This window comes from Hordeum vulgare, chromosome 4H (genome assembly GCF_904849725.1).
Source record: "Hordeum vulgare subsp. vulgare chromosome 4H, MorexV3_pseudomolecules_assembly, whole genome shotgun sequence".
NCBI lineage: Eukaryota > Viridiplantae > Streptophyta > Magnoliopsida > Poales > Poaceae > Hordeum > Hordeum vulgare.
In genome coordinates, this window is record NC_058521.1 from 589615068 (window position 1) to 589631870 (window position 16803).

Genomic DNA, 16803 nt, shown 5'->3' on the forward strand with positions numbered 1-16803 from the left:
TGCCAATCTTAGGATCTTGTCCAATATCTCTTCCTACATTCACTAAACCATTTCCGAGCACCTCATATAACTTTCCAAGGCATATGATAGTTTTATATCTATGGATGATTTCTTTCTCATTCAATGCCCTTTTTCAATGGTCTCAAGGAGAGAAAATTCTCATTTTTATCTATGGAGTCACAATCGAGGTCGTGGTAAATCCTTGATTTGATTCTATTTGTTTTTCTTATCTTATACTATAGAAATAGACCTTTGAATTCAGAATTATTACAAGATTCCTATTTCAAAGTCTAAGTACCAAGAACGGGAGAACCAATAACAATTGATACGGATTTCCAACCAACGGATCTTCTTACCTTTGGACCAGAACCTTTAGTTGTTTCCTACTCGCTCTAGAGCTTGGTTTGAAATGAGGGAGCCATACTGTGTGATTGAAGCAGAGTATCGTTTTGTAGTGGATAAGGCATTATCTCTTTTCATAACAGCATTGTGTATTGCTCTCACTATGAAAGGGGGACATAACCCCTACCATAGAGCAGGAATGGAAGGGGATGAACGAGTTAGCTGTGGAAGGAATATCGACTATCTAAGCTTAAGGAATGATCAAGGAATGGCAGACCCAGAGTCGATAATTTGATTACATTCGTATTCGTATTTCTACTACATCCCTCATCACCTCGCTGTCATCCAAACAGCAAAATTGGCGAAGCAGTGCACATTGCTAGGAGCTACATTTTTTCTTCCTCCAACACTACAAATGAAATAAAAAAGACACTATTTAATTTACGTGAGAAATTGCTATACTTGCAGTTGTAGTGCGAAAGAACTAGCTTGTGAGCATATTATTTGCCTTATTTTATGTTACATCTTCTAGAAAGAATTGCTTATCATCTAAACTAACAATTCTTACTTACTTATCTAAATTGACTTGTTCTAGCAACATTTTTTTTTATTCTTTGCTTTCCTACCTAACGTGAACTTAATAAAGAAGCGATGGAGTGAACTTCTCTACTTGAGTAAAGTCAAAGTAATGCTGGATTTGCTACTCAAAGAGAAGATTTTTTTTCATTCTTGATTTTCTGGCATGTGGTTTGTCCTCATCCTTTGTGTATGCATTTGTGTGAATGCTTTGGTGCTTCTTTTTGCAAGTGCTAGTTATCGACTAAAGGGGGTGAATAGGCAATTTTTATGAAAAGCTTTAAAACTATAAATGTCTTCGAAGTATGCGGAGGCGAGTCAGGATCTAACAAGGATAACGATCAAGGAACTATGCAAGGCATGCAACATAGAGATGACTAATAGATATGACATGCATAGTCATCATGCATACAAAGTTATGTCAAATATAAACACGGGTAGCATGAAGAAAAATAGGCAAACAGATGAATGCCATCGGCGAATGTCTTCACACACACACACGAGCAAGCAAAGACTTCACAATACAAAAGTGTATGTAAAGGAGTGAAGGAATAGAACCAGACGCTTGATGAAGACAAGGGATTTGTTAGACCGGTTACAACTGTTGTGATAGTTGTACGTATGGTTAGGGATGCCGAGATTGAGCTCAGAAGATCGTGTCTTCAACTAATTCCCCTTGAGCTAAGATCACCTAGACCTCGCCCAATCACTCTAGTAAGTCTTCAAGGTAGACTTCCGAAACCTTCACAAACTTGGTCACCCGACAATCGATAATGACTCTTGGATGCTCACACCATGACGACTAACCGTCTAGAAGATCACAGTCTCCAAGTGTAAAAAGTCTTCGACTCACTCAGAACAAAATGACTTTAATGGTGCTCAAACATGCTAGCTCTAGGTGTTTGGGTTTATCTTCTCAGGACATCTCTCTCTCTCAATGTCTTTGAGGCGGGCTGCTCTAAAACGATAAAAAGTTGTCCTAACTCAAAGCAACCGCCAACTTATGGTGAAGGGGATGGGCTACTTATAGCCAGGGGCAACCTGACTTGATATGACTGATCCGACCGTGGGTCAGTGATCAACCGACACGTGTTCCAATGGTCGGGTCTCAAACACACGCTATAGTTTTACTTGAGATCCAAGTAAAGCTAACTCAACCAACTCTGGTAGAGGTTTAATCTCAATGTCTAAACTCGTAGACATAGGTTTTTTGGGTTGAGCATCACGTCCATTTCTGATTTCGTTCACCTTGACCCCACTTAACAGTACAGTGGTTTCGATGATTCATGAAACAAGAAAATGAAACTGCCAAAAGACAAAGTCTTCGCGTCTCATTGTCTTCATGTGTATATCTTCGCGCACCACCATTATATTCGGTGTCTTCAATGTTTTCACACATTTTTAGGGGTCATCTTCAACAATTAAACCAAATCTCCAGGGACTTCCATACGTGTTATCTTGTGTACTCTCACAAACACATTAGTCCCTCAACCATCTTTGTCTTCAATACTCTAAAACAAACAAGGGGTGGCACTAGATGCACTTACACTTGTGTGCATTAGCTTGGTGTGTGAGCTCATTGGAAAACAAAAGCTTCCCCTCGATGTCCACTTCCTCCTCTTACTCTTGGCCGTAGTCGTTCGGGAACTCATGGACTTGCGGGGACGTGTCTTTCATGCCCTCTTGGACTAGTGGGAATGTGTCGCCAATGGCATCTTAGCTTTGCATGAAGGTTTAATCCATATCATCATGCCCTTGGGCGAAGGTGCCGACCATGCCTTCTTGGCCTATCCTGAAGGTGTCGTGGCCGTCTTGGTTTTGGGTTTCCTCGAGATCCAAGGCCGTACGACCCATGCTTCCCTTATAAATGATGTTCTCCATGATAAAATGATTAGTCGTGTCATAATTTTGTTGTGAAGGGCTTCATGTGAGCAAGAGCCCGATATACCACACGCTTCCAATTTTGTTGCGGGAGCAGCTACCCACTTCACCTCGATCTTCAAGAGTGCTACGTTCTTCGTCTAGTGATCATTGTATTTTGTGAGAATAATTTTCCTCTCGTTCTCTTGGCGGTGCCATGAGGTTAGAGAGTTATCAGATTGTTCGGATGTGATGAGTTTAGGTTGGTGTGTCAATCTTTTTTTATTAGTTTCATTCTTTGCGAAATTGAAGTGTTTCATCGACACCATGGTGAGGAAATTGTGATCCGACGTCCCGCACTTCTAGGGGATCATCCCCGACCCAAGTATGTTCACCGATCAATGCTTCTCATCTTTGTGGATGGACGACTCAAGTTGCTTTCAAAAACCATTATTGGTAATGTTCGTGCGGGTAAAAGAGTGTCGACATCGTTGCTCTAGTCCAATTACAGCCTTTTTAACGAAGTGTTTGGAGTACTTTTTCAAACGGAGATGATACAACGAAGAAGCTGTTTCCAAGAGATTTCATTGTAATTCTTAATTATAGAAGTTACTTTGTATTTTCTTAGATTTTAGATCCGAAAGTGTATCTGTAATTATTATGAGTATGAATAAAATTACAGGCGTTTCACAAAATAAAAAAAGTACCCACTCCACCTCGCAAAAAAAATGCTACACTAGTGTTTGATCAGACGGACAAAAATGCCCAACACCGAAAATCGGACGGCTGTGAATGCTAATGACATGAGATGACCGAAAATTACACAGTTTTAGTGTCTCTACTAAAACCATCATTTTCGAGTTGCCAACCGCGCCGTGTGTCCTAAGAGCATCTCTAGTAGAACCCTCAAACCCTTAAATGTAAAACCAGTTTTAAGGGTTGAGAATTCTCCATTTTTGACACTTTTAAGGGTTGAAAAACAGGGGCAAAGACTAGAACCCTCAAACCAACCCTTATAACGGAATATTCCTTTATAAGGGTTGGATTTGAGGGTTCTAGTCTTTGCCCCAACCCCAAACCTTAAAACTGTCATTTGGCATTGCATAATTTTCACAAGACAAACATAATAAACCTTCAAACAAACACGGAAATAAAGATCATTGATGCATGGTTTAATAGTTTTTACATCACACAATCATCATCTTCTCCCTCTCATCGGCACCATCACCAAAAAGTTGCACTTGGCGCCATTTCATAGACCACTTGCACGTCCATCAAGCACCTCCATTGGAGTCATCCACACCGCCATCGCCACCACCACTCATCGGAGTGTCACCTCGAAGAGTAGAGGACGCACTCACGGAGTGTCACCTCGAAGAGTTGTCCTCAATCCTGTGCCAATACCTTTTACCGGTTTGATCGGTGCCAGTGGTTGCATCCATCCCCACAGATGCCCAAGCACGAACCAAGAGGATATCTTTCGCTTCGGTGTAGTTTGTCGACCGCGCGTGTGGGCGGGAAGCGGCGGTGAATGCCTCCTCCCCTATCTCGGCTACCTCCTCCTCGTCATCCCCTTCATCCTCCTCATCTTCTTCAACCTCCTCACCAAAGGGTTCTAGAGGCGGAGCCCCGAGGTCCACCTCCGCGTCTTGAAGGAGGTCCATGAACGAGGTTGGGTTTGCCATTTCCTCGAACACCTCGTGCACGGCGGGAGGAGGTTCGGCGACGGCGACGGCCGGGGCCGCGGGCTTCTTCCGCGCCGCGACCTTCTTCCGCTTCGGGGATGCGCCGGCGGCCTTCGAGGAAGCCCCTCACGACCCACGCGAGGAGATCTTCGGCCGGCTCTTCTTCGCGGGGGCGGGCTGGACGGTGGCCGGGGCGGGCGCGGCAGCGGCCGGGGCGGGAGGAGGTGGTGCGAGGCCCGCCCGCCGCCGCTTGGCCCCGGCGTGGGTCGCCGCCACCACGTCGGCCACGGTGGCCGGGGCGCGCGGGGCGGGGGCGGGGGCGGGCGGGGCGGGCGCGGTGGCGGGCAGGGGCGCGGCGGCGGCCGGGGGCTCCATGGCGGCGGAAGGAGCTGGGAGGCGGGGCGGTTTTCGCTCCCGCGCGATGTGGGAAGTGGAGTGCGGGTTGGGGGGAGTTTTCCCTTCCAACCCTCACTTCTACAGGCTGGGAAGGGGTTTACGGGTTGGACCTTTAATTTTTTTATGGGTTTAAGGGTTCTAGTCTACGTCGTTTTGCCGACGAAAACTGTAAAAAAAGCGGTTATTTTTAAGGATTTGAGGGTTTAAGAGTTCTAATAGAGATGCTCTAACCCTCCCCAATCAGCAGCCCGGTTCCTTGCCAAACACACGAGACAGGCAAGCCGTTATCTTCCCGCAAATCCTCTCAACTAATCTTAACCTTCACCCGTGCAAATCTCAAGGAATCCACCCTCTTCCCAAAAATGCTAGACCTACAAAAACTTACAAATGTTTACTTAACCTTCCAAACTAACTCTTCTCTCCCCCCTGATTTTCAGTGGGGTGGAGCCCCTCATCCCTCAATTACCAATCACAATCTTACACATCAATTTGTACGTAAAATCTTTACGTAAGCCTTTGTAGGTGTAGCATTACTCCCCTCTCCCTCTCTCTCTCTCTCCCCCTCTCCCTCCCCTCCCCCTTCTCCGAGCCACCCAACCCAACAGCCCAACTCCAGGCCACGCGGCCCCCACGCCGAGGGGTTCCGCCGTCCACCAACTGCCGCCACCCCACTCGCGCCGCCGCGCTCCCCACTCCCCCGCCATCCCGGCCCGCTCTTCCGCCGCCGGCCGGCCGCCCGACCGCGCCTGATATGCTGGTGACGCCCAAGATGGCTTCCAAGGCCGAGTCGCCCGTCTCCTGCTCCGCGCCGACCCCGCCCAAACCCTCGCCGGTGGGCGTCGACGAAATGCGCGCCGTGGCGCGCAAGTTCGCCGACCAGCCCGTGCAGAACCCGGAGCCCGGCGTCTGGGCCGTCCTCACCGCCATCTCCAAGAAAGCCCGCCTCCGCTCCGAGGTCCACTCCCTCCCCTTCTTAAACCCTAGACCCAGACTCCAATATATATATATTTTTTAATATTTTTTTTGGGTGGGGTACTCGGCATTGCAGTCACTGTGCCGTGTTCCTGTCTGCATTGCTGATTAATCTGCTTTATTTATGGATCACCCATGAACAGAGACAGGCACTGTACTCTTTACCCGTGAAGAATTTACCTGCCATCGCCGGCCCATGTAAAGTTATCTGCTTAATTGTTGACGCCAGTAGGGTAATAGCGAAGCAGCTTCGGTTCTGCCAGTAAGCTTATGTGCGGCGAATAGCCGGCTTGGTCTAATTCGTAGTGCAAAGCTTTGCCTTCAAGGATCTTTCTTGGCACAAACGCAGATATATGCTGTTGATTAGTCAATGGTTGAGAGTTGAGACCTGGTGGCCTTTCCTTGTGTTATGCATACCACCATTGTAATAAGGAGACATAATTTGCTGATTGGAATCTTTTGTTTTTCTCCATGCTGAAGGGGATGAACATTCTTTTGAATGCTGACGAGCACATCCTAGGCCGCACGACCGACAACCCTCGCTTCAGGATTTCTGCTGTGTCAGTCAGTGGGAATCATTGCAAGATATATAGGGACACTGTGATAGGGGAGCTGCAACGTAATGAGCCTGTGCCTGTTTTCCTCAGGGACACAAGGTTTCTTTGGCTTCTGGATCTTGCTCTATCTAACAACAATAATTTCCTTTTTCTTAAATTAACGTGTTGTAGCTGTACAGCACGAATGGCACATACATCAACTGGACTAAGGTTTCAAAGCGTTCTCCTCCGACCAAGCTTAATCATGGGGATATCATATCGTTTACAACAGCTCCTCATCACGGTAAAATGATCTGCTTGTTTCGTTTTTACTAATCCGATCCTCATTGGTTTTGTTGGGGTATGGTATCTATTGGTTGCGGACAGGGCACATCATCAAGATTATAGGTGTAGCGACAGTAGTTGCCAAGAAGGTGGCTTCGGATTGATCCATGTATTTATTTTGTTGGGTTCTGTGCAATAATATAATAAAATGGCCGTATGCATCACTTTGAAGCAGAGGCCGGGGGTATTCCTCCTTTTAGAAAAAATAAAAAGAAAAAAAAATTGTATCCATTGGCCTGTACCTGCTCTGTGCTATCTGTATCGCCATTCTCTATAAGTATTTTGAGTGGTTCTTCACATTTTGGGCCAGTTCCCTCCTGATTTACTTCTGAACACTTTACTATGTTGCCCACTGTTATGGTTCTGGTTTCTCTTGCATGCATCATCACTATTTCAATTTTATAGTGAAAGTGATATTACCTGTTTGGTGCCCATTTAACTTCTATAATAATCTTACAGATGCCTCCTATGCATTTGTCTATCGGGAAGTTAATGCAGTCAGTTGCGTAGGGAATGGTACTAGCATACTTAAAAGAAAGTCAGGTAAGAGGAACATGGTGTATTATGATTTGTTCATCACATTTCACAAGTACATTGCAAGTTCTGAGTTAAGTCCGACCATGTATGTTTGATCCTAAAGGGGAGATTAGCTCTGAAAGCAAGAGGCTAAAGGGTCTTGGCATTGGTTCTTCTGATGGCCCTGTTTCACTAGATGATGTTCGAAGACTAGAAAAATCTAATGCTGTAAGTTGGCTCCTTTGAGATGGTAATACTTTATCACCCTTGTATGTTCATAGTCTTACTAAGCTAAAATCCATGCAGGAGCTAAGGGAACAACTCGAGGCACATGTTGTGACAATTGAGACATTGAGAACTGAAAGCAAAACAGCCGAAGCGCAGCATGAAAAGGTATCTAGAAACACAAATACTCCCTCCGTCACAAAATTCTTGTCTTAGATTTGTCTAAATATAAATGTATCTAGTCATGTTTTAGTATTTATATACATTCATTTGTAGACAAACCTAAGACAAGAATTTTGGGATGGAGGGAGTAATTGCTTGCTTATGGTTTTGGAGGATATATGAGTGTACTGCATATCACAGAGTCACTTCTATTTTTTCTTCAGTCAACGTAATAAGCCAATAATGCCCTTGCATATTCTAATGTCAAGAAAATTGTTGGTGTTGTCAAGTTTATTTTAAATATATTTATTGCCTTGATGATGTAATACACTAGTATTTATTCTGATTTCAAATGCAAACATTTTGTTCGCTTTTCGATTAACAGTGTCCATCTGTTTTCAGCAACTATATGATTATGAAATCACGGACCATGACTGCCCTTCCTGTAACCAATTTTTTGGTGTAAATCTGATAATGCAGGAACTTAAGGAGTTCAAAGAAACTACATCAAGTTCTTATTTCGAGCAAACTAAATCTCTTCAGCTAGCACTAGAGGGGAAACAGAAACAACTAGATTCTCTTAGTACATTAAATACAGAGTTACAGAATTCCATAAAAGATCTGGATGAGAGGCTTAGTGCATCTAAGCAATCACGTGCTGATGCTGACGAGTTAATTCACAGGTAAGCTTCATCGCTGTTGGATCGGTTTTTCGCACTACCACTCTGACAATAAAGAGGATTTTGCTTGTAACTTTCTATATCGTAAGGGTGCATAGGTTCCATAATGCGTGAAAAATTCCTGTGTCGGAATTTCGATAGGAATTGTAGAGAAATTGCTATATTCCCTATAAATAAGCTGTGACATGCATTCCGAACAGGCCAAGTAATTTTCATACTGCACTTGTTGTTCCAGGGATGAAGGGGTCAACCTTATGAAAGTAATTTCTATGTTAAACTCTGGTACTAGCACCACTTATATGAAGTTGAAATGTTTTCAGCCAGAAGGCAAATATATGCGAGCTTGAGGAACAGCTAAGCGAGGAGAGAAACTTAAGAATAGAGGAGCGTGATAAGGCTGCAGAAGACCTTAAATCTGCACTGCATAAAGTACAAGCAGAGGCGCAAGATGAAATGAAGAGACAGACAGAGGCTTACCTTAAACAACAAAAGGAACAGAAAGAGTTTATCATGAAGCTTCAGGTTTAATCCTCTTCCAATTCTAGTCAAAGTTCAGGCGACTAATTCATGTTTGTGATATCATATGCTAAAAATAGAGTTTCATTATTTTTCAGGAATCGGAAAAAGAAACCCGTTTGCTCGTGGAAACATTAAGGTCCAAGCTGGTATGCACAATTATTTTGGTTGCAGTTATTCATCTTAAGTAATGTCATTCTGTTACTGTACTTCAACTGCTGCATTCTCATGCAGGAAGACTCTCGTGAAAGCCTTGTAACATCTGAGAAAAAAGTGCGAGAACTGGAAACTCAACTCCAGGATGAGCAGCTTATGTCTGTTAAAAGTCGAAAGGTATCATGAGGTTCCACACATGTTAAACTTTGTACATCTTACATCTGTGAAAGTTTTTTTTTTATCTTTTGTACTTTAATTTCATATAACATTTTTTCTCCTTTTTTTTTTGCTGTTGCAATTGCAGAAATCTGATAATCTGGAAACTGAACTGCGGAAGCTCAAGAAAGAACTTGAAAATGAGAAGGTAGAAAAATGTTCCAGTCACATAATTGGGCTCTTTATTTTTCGCTGATATTTCATCACGTGAGCAAATTATATTGGTCTTGCTTTGCTTTCTTCATAAGATCAGGGTTTCTTTTCTTTATTGCTTTTGCCTCTGGTTGTTCATGGTTTCGATTATACATGTGCTTTAAGTATTATATATTTCCGACAGCAAAAGTTTATTCTATTCCATGCACCATCAAAAGTTTATTCTGATGGTTCATGGGTTCGATTATACATGTGCTTCAAGTATCATATATTTCAGACAGCAAAAGTTTATTCTATTCCATGCACCATCCATCATTTGAGGGGCTACACTCCTTTACTTACAATCTGATTATACATGTGCTTCGTTAGCAGGCTGCTCGGGAAGAAGCGTGGGCAAAGGTGTCATCTCTTGAGCTTGAAGTAGCTGCCACAATGAGAGATCTATCAATTGAAAAACGTAGGTATCAAGGGGCCAGAGAAAGAGTTATTTTACGGTAAGCATCTAATTTCGGCATGATATATATAGGCAATATGAGTCCAAGTTTGTGGGACTAACTTTTTCTACAATATCTTCCTTTCCTCTATTGCTAATTGCAGAGAGACCCAACTGCGTGCTTTCTATTCAACTACGGAAGAAATCTCTTCTCTATTCGCGAAACAGCAGGAACAGCTTAAGGCTATGCAAAGAACTTTAGAGGACGAAGAGAACTATGAGAGCACCTTGCTGGGTCTTGATCTCAATGAAGCACCACTAGCAAATGCTGATGATGCCCGTGTAAAGCCTGTGGACTACACAAAGGATACAATGGAAGCTTCGGGTGCTTCAGCACAGAATACCCAAGCAAGCGAACATAGTTCCACCGATGAAGATGCCGATATGACCGAGCAGCAGGATGGTGGTACCAGAATTGAAGGGGGCACTCAAGACTTAGAGTGCACCAGCCCAGAAAGGACAGTAGAGAAAATCGGGTCTGATTCTCATGGTGATCATGCTGCTACAGCTCCTGAGCAAGAGCCAACTGATACCGAGCAAATTCCGGAGACAGAAAGCCAAATCGGTAACATTGGCTGCAATGATCATAATTCCATTAACAGCGTTATGGGGGGAGAGACCTTGCAGCTAGAAGATGAAATGCAGGCACAACAAGAAACCGAGGAATCTAACTTGATTCGAAAAGATGGAGGGCAGCCACTATTTAATGATGAACAACAATCCCCAACCCTCAAAGATGGCATTGGTCAGTGTTCTCAAGGGAAACATGAGGGCGACTGCTCTGCGAGCAAACCTGAGGACACGCAGGATGGAACTATTCGCACAGCTGATCTTTTGGCCTCAGAAGTTGCCGGTAGCTGGGCAGTGGAAACAGGACCGTCTGTCAATGGGGAGAACGAGTCCCCGTGCTGCTCTGAAGACGTGGGTGGTGACCCCTCTGAAGGACACGATGATGGCGCAGGAGAAAGAACAGCAGCTGATGCTCTGACCAGTTTGGTGAACTCCGATGGCCACTCAGCTGGTAGCCAGACTAATGCAGATGGTCGTCGTGCTATTAATCATATGATTGGACTTCTTGATCCTGAAAAGAAGCTCCCAGGAGACTTCGTTGAAGATAGTGAGTCTGATGCCGAGACTCGGGACGGTAGCGAGTCCGCGGATGCAGATATTGACAGTGAAGCCATGGTTGAGGACTCTGTGGGTTAGGCCTAAAAACAACTGATTTCCTCGTACATATGTCCAATTTTAAGTTTCTGCACCCTTCGAGTCGGTTTATGAGCTCTTATCATTGTGTCTTCTCGTGGTTCTAACTTCTTTGTATCACTAGTCCAATCTGAAATATGTAGTTCTTGTTGTTAGTTTTTTGGCCTTGCCATGGCATTCATCCTACGACTTCTTAAATTGGAATACCATGGCAATTGTTATCACTCCAGTTAAGTACTCCCTCCGTAAAGAGATATAAGAAATATAAGAGTGACTTTAGTGTTCTAAACGCTCTTATATTTCTTTAAGAGGGAGTAGTTATATGTACTTTGTTTTTATTAACTATGCATATTAGCTTTGTCTAAAGTCGAACTTTATGAACTTTAATCAAGTTTGTAGAAAAATATATTAACATATGCATCATCAAATCATTACCATTTGATTCATCATTGAATATATTTTTCATTTGTTATTGTTAATGTTTATATTGTTTTGTGCATGCTTGGTCAAACTTTATAAAGTTTGACTTCAGTCAAAGCTAATACGCGAAGTAAATTCGTTTAAAAATATATGCGAAGTAAATAAAAACGGAGAGAATGCCTACAAACCCCATGGTATTTATCTGAAGATAGTATAACTGCTAGGAACTGGATGAACCGCAATGCTTACCGCATTCTTATTTTGTACTATCTTTGTTTCTAAATGTAAGAAGTTTCGGCAATTTAAATAAAACTGCCAAAATCCCCAAGGGACAAAGCTGCAGAAAATAACCATCAAATAGAAACTAGTGCTACAAAAGAATCTATTATTAATCAACTACTGCTCCACCAGTTTTGGTGACTGAAAGGTAACATTTGGTGCATCACCCAAAGAATCAATGAACATAAGAACGAAAAAAAAGGCACGGGCAGGGTTCACCGCCTGGAAAATTTACAACGATTATTAACGACATTAAAACGAAAGAGTCAATAAACCATATGAATTCAGTTCATCTAAACCAAAGTTTTGTTTTGGTGCCTGCAATATGCAATGTTTCTTCTCTAGTCCAAATGCCTCTTGATCATCTTCATCACTCTCTTGATTCATGCTTGTTGGCTGTGCCGTTCTGCTGCTGCTGCTGTTGCTGTTGTTGGTGCTGCAGTTGGTAGAATGGTATGGGTGTAGCCTGCTGCTGCTGCTGCTGCTGAAACATGTGGTTGTGCTGCTGGGCCATGCCCATGCCGTTGGAGGAGCAGGAGTCGCCGACGCCGAGCTCCGCCGTCATGATCTTGAGGCGCTGGACTTCGCCCGTCAGCGCGTCGTTCAGAGCTGCTCGGGAGCACAAGGAGAAGAACTGAATGTTAGATTGAACCACGAGTTTTGGCATGCAAATGCAAGTAGACGCAATCTGAACTCTGCTGACGGCATACAAGCCTATGTTTTAACAGTAGGGCCCGAGTGGTTAATGAAACACTTTGATCATTGACAGACTCACCCACAAAATTATGATAAATACTCTAGAGTCCAAACCAATCTATTCTAGTTCTAGCACTCATCTACGTGCACTCCTTCCCTATACATGCTAGCTACTACTAACAACATCTTCAGAGAAAGGGGCATATTTCATCTGCAGAGTCATCAATTTAAAAACAGAGGCAAATCTTGGTTCTTGATCATTGTCAAGTGCTAAGCACATCCGTGCTGCTACATGCCAACGACTACCGGCATCGCGGGAGCTACCTACGTACGTACCTACCGAGAGAGGTGGCGGTCGTGAGCGGAGCACACGTACGACTAGCTAGGACATACAGATAAACATGTCAACGTCAGGAGCCGTGATACGATAACGACTATGTATGTATCTATCTATCTATCCAGTTTTTTCTAGTCTAGTGCCGAGCACATCCATGGATTGGCCGGACGTTGACGAGCAGATCGAGCACGCACGCACGACAAGCAGGCAGGGTGGGTGGGGTGAGGGGGACATGGGAAGAGACGCACCGTCGCGCAGCTGCGCCTGCTGCTCCATGGCCTGCAGCCGGAACCTCAGCTCGTTGTTCTGCGTCGCCACCGTCGCCGAGTCGCGCTGCGCCATCGGATTGGAACCGTCAGTTAACTGAATTTCGATAAGAGAGGACAAGAATGCTAAACGTTGCACGATGGAGGTCGGGAGGAGGAGGAAAGGTGGTGTGGTGTGGTGTGGGTACCTGCAGGAGGTTGAGCTGCGCGGCGAGCGTGGTGGCCTCCGTCTGCAGGATCTGCACCTTCTGCTCCAGCTCCACGATGTACCTCATCTTGCGCTCCTTGGACCGCGCCGCCGACTGCCGGTTCGCCAGCACCCTGCACACGCCCAACCCAATCCAATCTCAGCTCAGTAATCCTTAGCACATTTTAATTTTAGGCAACTAGGTAGGTAGCAATCACCGATCATCAGTTGATCGAGAGCGATAGATTTGGATTGATTCGGGCGATGATGGAATGGAACGGATTACAACGTAGCACGCACGTACGTACCTCTTGACGCGCTTGGGGTCGGCGAGGGCCATCTCGGCCAGCTTCTCGTCGGCCATGATCTTCTTCATCTCGGCGGGGGAGAACTCGGCGCTACCGAACTCCAGGCTGAACATGCCGGCCGCGCCGCCGGGGGACGCGAAGTTGAGCCTCCCCATGAGGCTGTCCACGGACAGGCTGCGGGCGTGCCGCCCGGCCGCCGCCGGCTCCCCGGCGGCGGCGGCGCCCCTCTTGACGCCCCAGGCGGCGCACTCCTCGGAGTCGCCGTTCTCGCTGCTGTCGGCCTTGGCGCTGCTGTCGGGCGACGAGGAGTTGAGCACGTCCATCCCCTCCAGGTTCAGGTACGAGCTGAACAGGTCGTCGGCGCCGCCGCCGCCGTCGCCCCACCCGCCGGCCTCCGCCTTGGGCTGCGGCAGCTGGTGCGTCGGCGGCGGGAAGTACCCCGCGAACGGCACGTCGCTGCGGGTCCGCCGGTGCGCCGGCATCGCCTGCGCCTGCAGCTTCCGCCCCGCCGCCCCCGATGAGTCGTCCATGCACACGTCGCCGCCCGCACCCCGCTGCTGCCCAGCGAACGACGCGGGCGGCGTCGGCGGCAGCCCCGGCGCCCTCGGCTTGGTCGCCGCCGCCGCCGCCGCCACCACGGAGTGCTCGACCACGCCGAACGACGCCACCCCCTGCTGGAGCTGGTGCACCTGGTGGGCCTCGGCAATGCGCTCCATGCCTCCACTAAAGCTCGCTCGCTCTCGACGGGGACGTCCGGCAGTGCAGAGCAAAGAGCGCCGCCGACGGAAACGGGTCGGTCGGTCGGCCGAGACGGTGGTGAGGGGTGGAATCGCGAGGGAGGGAGCGGTGGGAGGGAGACGACGCGCTTTTAAGGGCGGCCTTTAATCGCCGTCCGTTGGGACGGTGCTGCTCGTGCTCGTGCGCCTTCGATCGCCCGGCCCGTTTCTTGCCTTTTTCTTTGGTGCGCTCGCCTGGGGCTCGCAAGGCGCCACTTTTGCACCGCGGCTCACAGCCTGGCGACGCACCGTTTTTTTTTTTTTTTGACAAGCGCATTCAGTGTACTGCCCTGGCGGCCGTGGTTAGTACGCATCGACTGGCAGTGGCCGCTTGCGGAAACTTCCTGCCTAAGCTGGCCGCCTTGCGGGGCACGTGCCACGTGTCACCTCTGTTGAGAGAGGGGCTGGCCACGTCGACGACAGACCCGTGGAAAAGATACGTAAACGATGGGAAATACGCCTTTCTTTTCTTTTCTTTTCGTAGTAGTGTTTCTTGCGCTTTGCGTGGCGACGGAAGATAAATACTTTATAATACGTTAGCCTACGATTACCTGTCGCGACATTAATGCGATTGTGTAAAACATAATCTTTTTTGGCAGGTTCCATCGCGCGCATTGAGTGTACTCTACTGGCTGTGGTTACTAGTACGTATCGACTGGCAGTGGCCGTTTGTGAAAACTTCGTGCTTACGCTCGCCCCCCTTATGGAGCATGTGTCACGTGTCACCTCTATTGGAAGGGGGGCTGGCCAGCTGGAGCCACATCGACGATCCGTGGAAGAGATGAGTGATAGGAAATACGTTTTCATTTCTTTTCGTAATACTAGTATACTTAGATAATTATTAAATGAACTTTGCGTACGTGGCAACAAGGTATAGATATTTTTTCACCCGCAAAAAAAAAGGTATAGATATTTCAATGCGTTAACCGGTGATTGCATGTCAATATTAATCCAATTCCATGAAAAATATATGTAAATGAAGACTTAATTGCTAAGTGTTTTATTGGCTTACAAAAAAATATTTTTTTTGGTAAGTTAATAAAAGGCAGGCCAGCTGGAGCCTCATCAATGACGAGTGGAAGAGATAAGTGATGCGACTTTGTTTTAAATAAAAGATCTTCCATTATTCTTAATTTACAAGAAGTAAATACCATACACAACAGGGGCAAATTACAACAACGCACCAGATAACTTGTGCCACCCAGCCGCGCAGGGAGATGCCGAAATCATCTAGGGCCCATAGCTCGACGCCGGTGATGAAGACGATGGCCGACCGCCTGAAAGAGGACAAGGACAACATCGTTCGGTAGCCTCTCGACACAGAGGGCCACGAGCTCGCCGACGATGAGGATGATGCAGAACAAGGTAAGTTGGAGAGAAATAAGCCCCTTGAACGGACGGTGGCATACCTCTGGAATATGAACCAATGGCATAGACCCACTTGCCGAAGATCTGGATCCAAGGACCATGATGTATGCCTCCGGTGAAGGAGGTTGAGAGGGATGGCTGCCTTCGGACACACACATGATTTCAACCGAGACTCCACTCAAGCCAGAGCAGAAGATGGTGCATGATATAATCCCCAATTCTGGTGAAGAGAGCCGACTCCAATCCACGGAAGATAGAATATGTAACGGTTCCACGATCGCCTGCTTCACTTTCCTCGAAACCGGAAGTGAAGCGCGAGATCTTCGTATGAAGAAGATTTTTTGTGTCTCCGGAGATCCGATGGGGAGAAGCTGGCAGGAGACTAAGGGGTCTGGAAGGGGCATCGATCCAGTGGGATCCCAGACACATACCTTAGATGATGGCCTGGGACCACCACGGTGCCAAGAACCAAAAGGGGAAAAAATATCTAGGTAAAGCACCGAATAGGAAGGAAGGTTATTTTGAAGGGCACCTTTGGGACGAACCGAGCAGAATCCTTCGTCGAGGAATATTACTACGATAACCATGCCGACGAATACCATGAGAGGAGCTCGGCAGTGCCTCCATCCCATTGAGGAACACCCAAACCTAGCCATGGGGCCGTCAGATCTGGTGGAGAAAGGGGTCTAGGTAGGTGGATAAACGTGAGAGGGGCGAGGAGGGGGGAGGCGGATATAACGAGGTGGGTTGGTGAAGGGGTAGGAAACACGTCAGCGATGTTGTGGATATGCACACTGGCAGTTGGATCGACTGTGTCACTACCGAATGGCCATCAATAACCTAAAATGAAGAAATATATCATATATGATTTACCCAATTGTTAAATCACATTTGTATATCATCCTTTTACCTGCATATTTACCGACACCGATTTTCCTTAAACAAGTGCACTACGATGTGAGCATTATGGCTAAACCGCCAAAAACAACACCCATGATATCATAGTGATCTCCTGCATTCCGCAACACCGAGTGATTGTACAATCGCACCATCGTCACACGATTTGGGACACTATTTAGAACATTTGCTCCATATAAAGTTTGTTTACTAAAATGGTATTGACCACCATATAAG

General features: G+C 46.3%; 2 protein-coding genes across 4 annotated transcripts; one reads left to right on the plus strand and one right to left on the minus strand.

Annotated features, from left to right (window-relative positions):
* The first annotated feature begins 5464 nt into the window (after positions 1-5464).
* LOC123449810 (myosin-2 heavy chain, non muscle) lies at positions 5465-11256 on the plus strand. Of its 2 annotated transcripts, none has more exons than XM_045127148.1 (13): positions 5465-5814; positions 6312-6487; positions 6568-6671; positions 7172-7255; positions 7353-7456; positions 7535-7621; positions 8096-8298; positions 8616-8817; positions 8910-8960; positions 9046-9144; positions 9272-9331; positions 9706-9830; positions 9934-11256. In XM_045127148.1, exons 1-13 carry the CDS (start codon positions 5611-5613, stop codon positions 11033-11035), a joined length of 2601 nt encoding a protein of 866 aa, XP_044983083.1. In that variant the 5' UTR covers positions 5465-5610; the 3' UTR covers positions 11036-11256. The 2 variants fall into 2 exon arrangements, with proteins under 2 accessions (XP_044983083.1, XP_044983084.1); XM_045127149.1 differs by having other exon boundaries at positions 9709-9830.
* A 561-nt stretch (positions 11257-11817) lies between these two features.
* Positions 11818-16384, minus strand: LOC123449811 (bZIP transcription factor 29-like). 2 transcript variants are annotated; one of them, XM_045127151.1, is made up of 5 exons: positions 15711-16384; positions 13526-15578; positions 13219-13351; positions 13013-13097; positions 11818-12340 (listed from the first exon to the last, which is right to left on the minus strand). In XM_045127151.1, the coding sequence occupies exons 2-5, from the start codon at positions 14239-14241 to the stop codon at positions 12102-12104; spliced, it is 1173 nt and encodes a 390-aa protein (XP_044983086.1). In that variant the 5' UTR covers positions 14242-15578; positions 15711-16384; the 3' UTR covers positions 11818-12101. The 2 variants fall into 2 exon arrangements, with proteins under 2 accessions (XP_044983086.1, XP_044983085.1); XM_045127150.1 differs by having other exon boundaries at positions 13526-16384.
* Positions 16385-16803: the final 419 nt, after the last annotated feature.